The sequence below is a fragment of the Crassostrea angulata genome, chromosome 8 (genome assembly GCF_025612915.1).
Source record: "Crassostrea angulata isolate pt1a10 chromosome 8, ASM2561291v2, whole genome shotgun sequence".
In the NCBI taxonomy this organism is placed as follows: domain Eukaryota; kingdom Metazoa; phylum Mollusca; class Bivalvia; order Ostreida; family Ostreidae; genus Magallana; species Magallana angulata.
In genome coordinates, this window is record NC_069118.1 from 14,232,131 (window position 1) to 14,246,033 (window position 13,903).

The window sequence follows — 13,903 nt, forward strand, 5'->3', positions numbered from 1 at the left end:
AAGATATTTAAACATTTTTCCTTTTGTAACTTTTTGGACGGTTAAAGGTAACTTTCTGGAATGTATGTCATTTCAAGCATTGGAAGGTATTAAAGTAACAAAGGATGATGTCATACTAGTGTTTTTAAAACATTTTAAAGAAATCTAAAATGGCAGGCATGTAGCATTAGGGAGAAGGGAATTAAAATTTCCTGTTAATTTTGACCCCCTGGTAGCAATGAGCATAACAATAGAAATCGAAAGCAATATAAGGTTGTCAGAGATAAGATATATTACTTCATATCAACAAACTAGAAATATCTGGTAGAGGTGCACTTGTAATGTTTATTTACAAGTATGCCATTTGAAATGGATAAGTCAAACTTTTATCTTATTTAACTATTTTCCCCTCAAATAATCTCTTCCTTTACCTTCAATGCACAGAAAACACACACAATATTACAATAACAAATTTTATTATGAATGAGTGATGAATGCAAATGATTTTTTTTGGTTATGATTTTCACACTAAACAATTGTAAAAATACTGTCGTCTAATAGGGAAATCTCCACTGCTGATTAAACTTCAATGTTTTTTCTTCAAACAGCTTCATGAATTAGATCAGAATTTTTTCAAGTGTTTTAGTGATTCTGATAAAGCATTAACCTTCCAGCTAGGTAGAGCTTCCATAAAAATCATAGTTTTTTTTTCATTTCTTTAAGTAATAACATCTTTATGTCAATTAAAAACATGATTTGATGATGAAACTGATCTCTCTTGGCCACATAAAAAACAAGTATCAATCAACAATAATGTCAACTAAATCCATTCTAGTGAGAATTTAACTTCAATACAGACTATTTCTTTTTCTTACTTTAAAAATTTAAACAAAATAAACCATCTTCAATAAAGAAAAATATGTTAACAACAGATTTGATTCATATCAAAAAAAGTTTCCCTAGCACTAATGAATTTCTATTGTAGTTTTTAACCAAATTATCTTCAAAAGATAAACAGTGTCTTTTACAGGAAAAAAGAAATGGAAGAAGAGTTTAAGTCAGCTGCTACCACAGTTCCCCATCTCGATCTTTAGCGGGGACTTCGATCACTCGCGGTTTGTCTATAATGCGGGCGGTTCTGTTTCCTTTCTCCACTATTCCAATGATCCAGGACTGGTAGCCTTCCTGTTTCTCGATGTCCTTGCAGAAAGCTGCGGCTTGTTCCCTCGGTAATGCCATTAGTAAACCACCTAAGGGAGTACATCAATCCAGTTCAAACTTCACAAAAACAATATTGACATAAAGTCCTTTGAGAGAATTAAACAGATCACGGTATTTACATATGTTTCACAATTCATGGTGGTCTAAGACTTATTATACAAAGAATATTGGCTATTCAACTCCCAGTCATGGCAAAGTGATAGAAAATGCACAACTGCAAATCATGCCCTTTCAATATTCGTCTCATGACAATTCTACAGGATTCATAAAATGATAGCAAAATGGTTCGAGATTTCAATTTTGGGCTAATGATCAATAATCGTCAATTAATTCCAAAATACGCAGTGTTGTCTATCAATATTTATACAAATATAGCAGTCTGTGTAAGTAGCACTTGCATATTGCCCCAATTCTTTTTTCTAAATATTGATCGAGAAAAAAGCCTAATCAGAGTGACATACTCTATTCTTTATATCACTCACTTGTGATGAATTTTATCTAAAAGTTGTCAGAAAAATGAGCAAGATAAAAGACAATTATGTAATCACAAAAAGTCACAGTTTTTCTTAAACAAAAGTGAATTATTTCTTTGTGTAAAATCTAAATCATCACATCATAACATAAAACATCCATTCAAAATGGGAGATATACAAGAATATGTAGGCAAACTTGTAATATAAATAACAATATCATATACAAATGTTTTGATGAAAGAAACCTTTTTAAAATTTTAGGTAATGCTTTTCCATATTAGTCTAACAGCTATTGAAAGGGAAATAACTCAGTTTTCTAATTGGCGATTAAAACCAAATAAAACTAGACTATGAAACAAAAACATAATTTGATATTCCCTGCGAATCGCAAAGGACTTTGTCCGGTATGGTCAAATATCTGCCCCCGATTTCAACCAATTTTTAAATAGTATCGTATAAAAATAAAATCTTCAATCTTAAAATATGTATAGAGGATGCCTACAACTTTAATCTTCATTTTGTTCATCATTGCTTATTCGCTGTTGATCTATGACGTCACCTAAATGACCTAATTCCCGCAAATTTGCAAACAAATGAAGATATTCTCATTCTTGCTCTATATTTTGCATTCAGAAGTATAAAGCCCAGGTCTGCTCAAGTGTGATTTTAACATATGTTTTTCTTCAGATAGTTATATACATTATACTAAAAAATGGTACTTGAACAAGCCTGCGCTCAATGTTTCCCAGTCAAAAAACCATCGGAAAACACCCAAATTTTGCCACAAAACATCAATTTATCAAAATAATGCAATCTTCATGACGTCATTTCTACATTATGACGTCACTGTGGTGATAACCTTTTACACCTTTATTTCCAATATGATTTTAACTCTCTTTCACATTATTTTTAAAGTTCTTTCTGAAACTTTGATTCTGGGGGGAAAAATGCATAAAACCGCACAGAGTCCTTTCTTGGCCTTTTCAGCAGATCTTGGAAAACACCTTGAGTGTATTACATGGGAATCCATGACAACCCCCTTAAAACAACCGTTATGTAAGTAAATGCAGGGTAATGTATAAATTAACTAACAATAAAGATTGAGCTTAACTTCATTAAAATTCCTTAATCATCATGAAAGAGACATCCAAGCCTCTCGGACTGAATTTATATTGTCAGGATAAATAGGAAATTACTCCTTGTTGGATAAAATTTTAATACACCTGATAATGTACTATATTTGTAGAGTTTTCCAAGCTCTGTCTGAAATGCACAAGAAACTCACTTTGGTTCCAAAAGATTGAATATTACTTTGGATTATTTTTTTACTTAACAATAAAATTCCATAACACAACACTACATTAAAATAGATCAACTTCAGTATATGTTCTACTGAAAATACCTGATGTTTCTGCAGAGTGACCTTGAAGTAGTCCAAACATATTGCCACAAGCCTTGCTGATGGAAGCCATCTTGGCTATGATGGGCAGATTATGGATGACAAAGCTGACCTCATTTTTCTGAATTTTGGCCAAGTTCTTAGCATGACCCAGTAACCCAAAACCTGTGACATCAGTAGCACCATGGGCATTATACTTGTGCATCAATCGGGCAGCTACAAATAAAAGAGAAAAATTGTCATGTCTTGCTTTGCTGTTATCTGACATGTAACAGAAATACAGAAATTTAACAAATATTACAGAATATTGCGTGAAACTAAATTTTTAGGAAAAAAATGAACAAAAAACCTGTGAATTATCAAAATTATTTTTAAACAAGTGAAAAGCTATCAATGTGACAGCAAACCGGGTTTTCTTTTATGTGAACTATATCCATAATCCATGTCAACCCTGAATTGATAAACACTACCTACCATATCCAGTGAAATGGAGTACCCTATATGCAATATTTTGCAAAAAATGACTGAGTTCAAAAGCTGGTATTTTTTCCATAAATTATCAGAAATCAAAATCCTAACAATATGCACACCTCTGATATAAGTACAATTGATCTGCAAAAGAACAACTTCCTATCTTGAAAACTGTAGGAAAAGTTATCCGTATAATGAGGGTATCCTTTACGCAATATTTTACCAAAATATGACTAAGTTCAAAAGCACATATTTTTTCATAAATAATCAGAAACCAAAATCCTAGCAACATGCACATCTCTAATATATGTACAATTGATCTGCAAAAGAACAACTTCCTATCTTGAAAACTGTAGGAGGAGATATCTGTACAATGAGGGTACTCTTTTGGCAGCCGCCCGCATGCCTGCCATTTTCACCATTTTAATAACTGGATTTTTCCGTTGGAAAACCCCGTATTAATAAAATAAAATGATAATTCATCTCCAAGAATCACATAAATAGATACCAAAATGTATGATTTCTTGCATGCCTCAGTCTTAAAAGATGTGACTACACTAATCACTTTGTAAATACAGGTCACAGTGACTGTACCTGTGTGGTCACAGTGACTACCTGTCTGGTCACAGTGACTACCTGTCTGATCACAGTGACTACCTGTCTGGGCACAGTGACTACCTGTCTGGTCACAGTGACTACCTGTCTGGTCACAGTGACTACCTGTCTGGGCACAGTGACTACCTGTCTGGTCACAGCGACTACCTGTCTGGTCACAGTGACTACCTGTCTTGGCACAGTGACTACCTGTCTGGTCACAGTGACTACCTGTGTGGTCACAGTGACTGTACCTGTGTGGTCACAGTGACTGTACCTGTGTGGTCACAGTGACTACCTGTGTGGTCACAGTGACTGTACCTGTGTGGTCATAGTGACTGTACCTGTGTGGTCACAGTGACTACCTGTGTGGTCACAGTGACTGTACCTGTGTGGTCACAGTGACTGTACCTGTGTGGTCACAGCGACTACCTGTCTGGTCACAGTGACTACCTGTCTGGTCACAGTGACTACCTGTCTGGTCACAGCGACTACCTGTCTGGTCACAGTGACTGTACCTGTGTGGTCACAGTGACTGTACCTGTGTGGTCACAGTGACTACCTGTCTGGTCACAGCGACTACCTGTCTGGTCACAGCGACTACCTGTCTGGTCACAGTGACTACCTGTCTGGTCACAGTGACTACCTGTCTGGTCACAGTGACTACCTGTCTGGTCACAGCGACTACCTGTCTGGTCAGAGCGACTGTACCTGTGTGGTCACAGTGACTACCTGTCTGGTCACAGTGACTACCTGTCTGGTCACAGTGACTACCTGTCTGGTCACAGCGACTACCTGTCTGGTCACAGCGACTGTACCTGTGTGGTCACAGTGACTACCTGTCTGGTCACAGTGACTACCTGTCTGGTCACAGTGACTACCTGTCTGGTCACAGCTACTACCTGTCTGGTCACAGCGACTGTACCTGTGTGGTCACAGTGACTACCTGTCTGGTCACAGTGACTACCTGTCTGGTCACAGTGACTACCTGTGTGGTCACAGTGACTACCTGTCTGGTCACAGCGACTACCTGTCTGGTCACAGCGACTACCTGTCTGGTCACAGCGACTACCTGTCTGGTCACAGCGACTACCTGTCTGGTCACAGCGACTACCTGTCTGGTCACAGCGACTACCTGTCTGGTCTCAGCGACTACCTGTCTGGTCACAGCGACTGTACCTGTGTGGTCACAGTGACTACCTGTCTGGTCACAGTGACTACCTGTCTGGTCACAGCGACTACCTGTCTGGTCACAGCGACTACCTGTCTGGTCACAGCGACTACCTGTCTGGTCACAGTGACTACCTGTCTGGTCACAGTGACTACCTGTCTGGTCACAGCGACTACCTGTCTGGTCACAGTGACTACCTGTCTGGTCACAGCGACTACCTGTCTGGTCAGAGCGACTGTACCTGTGTGGTCACAGTGACTACCTGTCTGGTCACAGTGACTACCTGTCTGGTCAGAGCGACTACCTGTCTGGTCACAGCGACTACCTGTCTGGTCACAGTGACTACCTGTCTGGTCACAGTGACTACCTGTCTGGTCACAGCGACTACCTGTCTGGTCACAGCGACTGTACCTGTGTGGTCACAGTGACTACCTGTCTGGTCACAGTGACTACCTGTCTGGTCACAGTGACTACCTGTGTGGTCACAGTGACTACCTGTCTGGTCACAGCGACTACCTGTCTGGTCACAGCGACTACCTGTCTGGTCACAGCGACTACCTGTCTGGTCACAGCGACTACCTGTCTGGTCACAGCGACTACCTGTCTGGTCACAGCGACTACCTGTCTGGTCTCAGCGACTACCTGTCTGGTCACAGCGACTGTACCTGTGTGGTCACAGTGACTACCTGTCTGGTCACAGCGACTACCTGTCTGGTCACAGCGACTACCTGTCTGGTCACAGCGACTACCTGTCTGGTCACAGCGACTACCTGTCTGGTCACAGCGACTACCTGTCTGGTCACAGTGACTACCTGTCTGGTCACAGCGACTACCTGTCTGGTCAGAGCGACTGTACCTGTGTGGTCACAGTGACTACCTGTCTGGTCACAGTGACTACCTGTCTGGTCAGAGCGACTACCTGTCTGGTCACAGCGACTACCTGTCTGGTCACAGTGACTACCTGTCTGGTCACAGTGACTACCTGTCTGGTCACAGCGACTACCTGTCTGGTCACAGCGACTACCTGTCTGGTCACAGTGACTGTACCTGTCTTGTTCTACACTGACCTGTTCTGTTAAGTCTGGCCATACTAAACATGGCCCTCTGGTACGCCTTCCTCACATCATCCTCTGTCACAACCAGTTTGACGCGGTTCCACCGCTCGGGCTGGTCCAGCCACTGGTAAGCGTTCACTGCAACCTGTGTCCCCAGGGGCTTGGTCAGGACCAGCACATCACCCACCACTGCATTGTCTGGCCTGTCAACATGTATACACACAACTTAGAGTATTCATGTTTGGAAATTCAGGTAAATAATGAATCAAGTCATTATACTATTGTCTTACACAGTCACTCAATTTTTTTTTGAATATAAATGACACACAACTTGTGCATGCACTGCTATTTTTCATCCAGAACATTGAATGGCTAAAGATATGATCTTGGTGTCATCAAAGTTTCCACACCTAACTCTAAAATATTGAGGTTACAAGTAAATATCTACATTCACTTAATACCCACTTTTATTGCACGAAATATTTGCCTCCAAATTACATGCATCATTCTGACGCTGAATCTGCATATTAGACTTTATCAACTATGTTTACATGATTCTGGTAGTCAAAAACTTTACTTCAATTTCAAACATTTTAAATAATGTTGTGTTTATACTTTTAATAATGTTAAATCAAATAAAGCAAACTGAACCAAAGACTCAGTACTCACATGATGAACTCGTTTGATTGACAGACAGTGGTAGCCACGCCCCCTATGGTCATCCAAGGGTTGATGACTGTCTGACCCCCAGTCACTGCAGTACCACCCTCCTCAGCCTGGTCCTGTTATGTAATTGAAGCTGTTATGTAATTTTATTGATAATTCAAATGGCAAAGCCTATATATAAAAACCGTTTCTTGTCATTTCAAAAAGAAATTTAAAATAATGTATGTACAGGGATATGCTTTTCTGTAAATGATAATTAGTTTTGACCATGATTTACAGTCAGCAAAGATTCAAAGAATTTTTGGGCAACATGATTTTGAGATTTCATCAAACACATTCATTGTACCAATGCTCAGCTTTTTTAAAAAGCTTTCACCCCTTCTTAAAATCCTGTTATTTGTTTTCATACCTGACCAAAGTACATTTATTTATAAACTTATGTTTAAATTTTTTTCTGATTTGAATTAAGTTATAGCAAAGATACAGAAAATCACAATCAAGAAGACACACAATGTTCTATAGCTTAATGGAAAATCTGGTTGACAGAGCGTAGAGCTACAAAAAACTGTATATTTATTCAAAAGTTGCACATGGTGATCGACTTAGTAGCCTAAATTAAAAATATATTCTCTGTTTTTTGGAAACCAAAAAATTCATAAGACATTTTACTTAAGATGTCATTACTTTAATTGTTTCTGAATATTTTTTAAACACCTTCACTAGCCCTGTAGGTTGAAATGGTGTGGTTTACTTGCAGGCCTAATACATAACACAAGTGTTGATACTGTAATAGTGGTTATTTACGCTTGGTGGAAATTAACACAAGTTACTAGTAAGTTTAAACTGCATTAAATACCACCATGCATTTAGTAAAAAAATCAGAACTTTTAAGTGGTCAATTACGCATCCACATATTTATTACCCAAGTGTATTGTAAAATTTGTTTGACATTATAAAACACTTAACCACCACTTCCCCAGTACCCTATGCAGAATACAAAATACATGATTCTCTACCTAGTACGAAACACAAAATAAAAGTGTGGACACCCTATGCACAATTTAACCATACCTTGAATCCACGCATCATCATGGGGACCACGATGTCTCGCTCCTTCTCTGACATTTTGTTGCTGACTCCGAGCAGCATCAGCATGTTGTCTGTGTCAGTGACACCCATAGCGTACAGGTCACTTAGGACGTTGGCACACGATATCTTACCCTACAGGAATCCGATCATCAGGTGAGTAGAAATAATGCAAGTAGCTAAGGAGGATGTGCACAGCAGTGCACACTGTGTAGAGGACACATTTTAATATGCATCTACTTTGTGTAAAAAAATGATACTATGAGTTTCAATGTATAATTTTTTAATACGAGAAATGTTGGACAACTATCAAAAATTTTTAAAAAATTAAATATACGATAATATGTTTAATATGTCAATATATTGAAAGGCCAATGTAAAAATAATTTGATGAAATTTCTTAATATACCCTTCTCAGTAACTACGGTACTGCTCTTTTGCAGGGCAAAATAACATAGTTTGGTGAAAACTGGAAAATGATCTAATGTCAATTGTTTTATTTACATCATTTAATTATCTCCCTACTGAAACTTCGTCAAAGTACATGCAAGAGAGCAGTATCGCAGTTATCATGAAGGGGTCTATAGCATATCAAAGTTTTTTTGCATGAAAATATTTCTATTAATATCTTATGTCAGATAACATTCTTGTACACATTAAATAATTTTAATCTAGCTTTTAATGAATTTCTTGATAAATTCGTAATTTCACTGCGAAATTTTGAATCATGCGGCATACAATTTTAAATCATGAATTGAGACTTTGATCATATATAAATTGTTGTTTTCCTCGGCCACCACAAACCATCATGTAAGGATCATCCACAAGTGGATAGAAAAAATCTGTTGTCTGCACCAAAGATAGGCCACCATGTCTAAGGGGAGTAACTGATGCATCCATTCCAATGCCTGTTTAAATATAAAATGCATCAATCAAAAATCGAAAATTTACAGGAAATCTCTTGTTCATATATTCTGATACGTGTATTTATCTTAAACATAATTCAAGCTAAATCATAAGGTAAATATTTATTATTAATCATTTTTCTAGGGAGCCACTGACTTATCCGGAATCAAGTCACGTGACAACACAATACCACATGAAGCCGCCATTTCCTAAACTTGGGGATCAAATGGGTTGAAGAGTAAACAAACGTTATGGTACAAAAGTACTCATAAGGGGTTTCAACTGAATGATTGAATTTATACATATGATAGTTTTATTCAAAACTAAATTAACAAATAAACATGACACATGTTTAAAACACCGAAAACAACCGTCGGAATCGACACATTGTCGACGACGAACAAAACAACAAAGTAATGAGCTTTAAAATTTTTTGCAAGCTTACCAATTCGTGGTGCGGCCGCGATGTACTGGAAATGCGACTGCTCCGACTCCTGGGCATTGCTGTCCTGTTGGAGTCCCTCAAGAAGCTTCTCCAAGGCCTCCTGAGGGACTTTACACCCTCATCCCTTCAGGTCAGCAAATTTAGTGAGTCGGAAACTCGCATCCAGCTCATGAGCGGCAGGATCAAACGGCCTCCGCAACGGAATACCCTCCGGATTCTCCATTGTCAGTCGTCCTTATCCCTGAAAATTAAAACACTCACATGAAGCCGTCGTATTAATACAAAATCTTATCTAATAACTACGAACTTTCTTTGTTTTGTCAATTCTTACCCACCTTACTTGCAGTAAATATGGCGACCTCCCCACGCTGCTAAATCTTAGTCGCCGGTGCCCGGATAAGAGGGTAACATAGACGATTTCTGACTGGCTGAAAACCGATCGACGTCATTGAGGGGAGCAGTAATTGTTTTAAAAAAAAAAATACCGCCTGCAAGTTGCATTACAGTATTAAATTTCACTATTAATTCTTACCAAAATTGCACAACTTTACATACAGATTAAAAATTCAAAACGAACTTCTTGAAAAAATCCTCTTGACATTTTTTTAAACAACGCTTCATTTAACGTTACAATTTTCTAGCAAAATACACACGTGCATCCAGCAAGGCGTAAGACTTTGTTTACATCTGCTTGAAAATCAAGCCCGGGCCTTTTCACCCCCCTCCGGAAACAACACGCATCGAAAATACTGGGATAGTTAAACCTCTTACACATTGTTGTTCATCTCATAAAAAAAATCAGACCCTGTCTCGTTCGGAAACGCCCCTAATTCACAGGAAAATTCGGGAATTATTTTGCCTCAGCCATGTTTTGACGTGAATATTCAGTGAAATACTGAAATGACACCTGCATAAAAGATGGAAAATAAGACAATAATTAAAATATTACAGAGAACTTAATTTATCATGTTTATTTTCAATAGGTATATTTTTAATCTTGACAAGTAAAAAAAACAAAACTTATTTAAAATCCCAATCTGGTGGGGTCTTCAAAATTCAATTTCTTATGTGTAGATTAAAAAAAAAAATTGTCTGTTGTAAAAAACGAGGGGGGGGGGGGGGTTGCCTGAGTTAATTTTCTTTTTAATAAATTATTGTTTAACATTGAAAAAAAGTTTTTAAAATCAATATTTGTTTAAAACGCCAAACCTTTTTTCACGATGCATGCACATCTATACTACTATATTAAAATAATAGACTCGAATTTTTAGTCTTTAATACCGAGAAATCGGAAGAATACTGTCTTTTGTTTTATATATTTTAAACATCTTTGGTACTTGAAGATTACCAATTTGTTTTTATTTTTTCTCAGTTAAGCTTCGCTAATTAATAATCAACGAAAATTCCTCAAAAAATCCCGTAAATCACCTGGATTTTTTGGATTTTACAATCTTGCGCTTGCGCAATACATTCACGCTAACGGGATCTTTAGTTTATATTTGTTTCCACAATATCACCTCTCCCTGAATAAACTCAGAAATGATAATACAAATACGGGTAAATTTTCATTGGACTTTTGCTATATATTCTGTTCATATAAATTAATGATTTCTTACGGGAGAAAGTATAAAATAACAAATATACATTTCAACTAAGCACTTACTTTCATCTTCGTGATGACAAAAAATATTGATTACATGCAAAAACGTTACATTATATTTGTTAGGAGAGTGAAGATAGAATATGTTTTATCGTAAAAATGAATAATGTCCTACAGACCCAGTTTTACAAAGAATAATTATACGTGTACGTTGGTGAAAAGGTGTTGAGTTCTTCCATTCTATGGATTAAATTTTTTAGTTGAAAGAGATTTGCAGTCTCATAAAGGTTTGTTGTGATGTATTTGACTGTTATTTTCAAGGCAACATCATTCATTAACTTTCTCCAAAATCGTTCCGGAGCTATTCTGCAATTTTCTGCTACTTTACGGGTATAAGTAAGGGATGGGCCTTTCTCGACACACAGTTAGGTTATTAAAACTAAGGAAAGTGTAGTGAAATTAATAGCATTATCGTAGGCTTATAGCTTTGTTATGTAAATGTCAATAATAAGGTGTATCGATGTACCTATTTCTAAATGTCCGATATGCAATGTCAACCCGTGCACACACGGGTCAAAGTCTAGTAGTATATTATATGTATCAGGCACGAAGCATCGTTTTTGAAACTGAGGGGGGGGGGGGGGGGCAGACTCATCCAAAAAATCTTGACAAGCAACAAAAAAAGAAGAAGGTTACTTTCCCAAATCTTGAAAAACCTAATCCGGGGGGGGGGGGGGGGGGGGGGAAGAGGATGTATACCTTCAACTTCAATTTCACTGGTTTTTTTTCATTATTCACCATTCAATTTTTTACATGGTCTTATAAAAGTGGGGGGGGGGGGGGGCAACTCCATGTTAATTCAATTTTTTGTATGTAAATTTAATAAAAATCTTTGCTGCGCAAAAATGGGGGGGGGGGGGGGGAGGGGAGACCCCATCGGACCCCCTGATGCTACGTGCCTGTGTATATTGTGTCGTTGTGCCAATCAATATTCAAAAATCGCAAACCAACCGAACTTTCAGATTTCATATGCGCTTATTGTGTCCCAAACTTGGTCCCAAGTCTTCTCTCTTCGGCATTCAGGTTTTTCTGTTTAGCCTTCTTTATCATATTTTCATGCTAATGAAGTAAAATCTATTAACTTTAATGTCAACACTTAACACAATCTACATGGTTCACAAATAAACGAATAACAGATCGCTATTTATTGTGTAAATGTTTTCTTAACATTTGCTGACACTTTTTCATCCTGTCAACATGCGAGGACCCAGCCCCGGATCCCCTCTAGGCTCTAGATCCGCGCATGACCAAATGACCATATTTCAAAATATAAAGAAAGTGGGCGCTCAAGATAGTAAGTTTGCAGGATTCATTGACACGAATCAACTGGGATTTAAATGTCTATAACCTCAAAGCGCTACAGGCTTGTACAAAAATTGATTACTAAAATATTGGAAGGTATTACTTTTCTGGATTCACGACTATTTTAAAATTTTGAAACTATTTTTGAACATGATAATTAGGGGTAAATCGATAAATAGTTAGTTTATTAGTGTATATTACATTAATATACTAGTATAGGAACAGAATATAATATGTATTTAGCAGAAATCAAAACGACATGTTGAAACAACAATTTTATATCAACAAAATAATTAAAACTCGTGAACATCAACATTTTACTGAGATTCCTCTCCAGAATCAGTCTCCAATACAATATCGGCCGCGTCGCATAGAGATGGCGTGTACATGTCAGGGGTTGCCGTGTAGTTTTGGTGTCGAGCAAAGGAAAGGTACCATATGACAGAGCAGATATGGGCACAACAACCGACTGTTCTAGATCCTCCTTTACACTCACAGAACCATCCTCCCTGCTGAACTCAATCCATATATTATAAAGTTTTCTAGAGGTATGTCTAGACTGTATTCTGGCATGCAATAAACCAGCTTCCTCGCAGGATACATCAATTTTATAGTGCCCGTCTCCAAGATGTTCGTCAGTATACTTTTTCGCTTGTTTGAGCTGATAGACCCCAAATGTTAGCAGACGCAATCGGTCTTCAGTATAAATAGGAAAATCTGGTAAAGCATCTTTGGATTCAATAGTGAGCCAGTTTTTTTTATTTTTCTCGGAATTTTAACTTTGGATTTTTATTTATCCTATCCTGAAGGGAATTTATTTTGGGTAATGCTGCGATTCTCATTTGTCGTGCAATGTCATCATCATCTTGATTATCTTTTTTTAAAGGAGGTCTATATTTGTTGATTATTGCACAAATAATTCGAACAAAGTCTCTGATATGTGGAATTTGACTGTTGCAAACAACATTGTCTAAAATCTTCCATTTTTTGATCCGGCCATTGGCAGCCTCAACCACCAAACGCACTTTGGTGACAAAACGTGTCATATTTGCTTCGTTTGTACTATGCTGTTTAACAGACTTTTGAAGAAATGCAGGCATGTGTGTTTTAAAACCCAGTTCATTTAAGAAGGGAATAGCATCTCTGAAACCGCGATCTACTATTAAAACATCGTCATCTTTGAGGAATTCCATGATGTTATCAGAATTTGACGTGATTATATGCTTGATAATGGAGGCATCGTTATTTTTGCCATTAGATAGGTAGGGGCCCATGACATCAACTATACAGCCATCAGTAGAGGTTACAACAAACGGTTTTACAAGGGGTCTGTTCTTATGCATGGAGTATGATAGCCTTTGAAAACGATATGCTGAGCTTTTTCTGAATGAACACGTATGTACCATCCATAACAAGGATAACTGTGTCAGATATTGGATTACTAAAAAACCGTTTTGCAATGTCCGTCGTGTGGT

At 37.7% G+C, this 13,903-nt stretch overlaps 1 protein-coding gene across 3 annotated transcripts; it reads right to left on the reverse strand.

Annotated features, from left to right (window-relative positions):
* Positions 1-436: 436 nt before the first annotated feature.
* On the reverse strand, positions 437-9,887 carry LOC128160132 (inactive selenide, water dikinase-like protein). Of its 3 annotated transcripts, none has more exons than XM_052823404.1 (8): positions 9,802-9,887; positions 9,467-9,707; positions 8,920-9,023; positions 8,101-8,250; positions 7,033-7,145; positions 6,376-6,566; positions 3,076-3,288; positions 437-1,229 (listed from the first exon to the last, which is right to left on the reverse strand). In XM_052823404.1, the coding sequence occupies exons 3-8, from the start codon at positions 9,013-9,015 to the stop codon at positions 1,045-1,047; spliced, it is 948 nt and encodes a 315-aa protein (XP_052679364.1). In that variant the 5' UTR covers positions 9,016-9,023; positions 9,467-9,707; positions 9,802-9,887; the 3' UTR covers positions 437-1,044. The 3 variants fall into 3 exon arrangements, with proteins under 3 accessions (XP_052679364.1, XP_052679362.1, XP_052679365.1); XM_052823402.1 differs by having other exon boundaries at positions 9,798-9,869; XM_052823405.1 differs by having other exon boundaries at positions 9,807-9,861.
* Between the last annotated feature and the right edge of the window lie 4,016 nt (positions 9,888-13,903).

Coding starts and splice junctions, on each gene's coding strand:
- LOC128160132 (XM_052823404.1), bottom strand. CDS start 9,015: ATGGATGCATCAGTTACTCCCCTTAGACATGGTGGCCTATCTTTGGTG. Junction 8,251..8,919: donor TGGATGATCCTTACATGATG/GTTTGTGGTGGC, acceptor GGATTCCTGTAG/GGTAAGATATCGTGTGCCAA. Junction 1,230..3,075: donor TCACTCTGCAGAAACATCAG/GTATTTTCAGTA, acceptor GTACTCCCTTAG/GTGGTTTACTAATGGCATTA.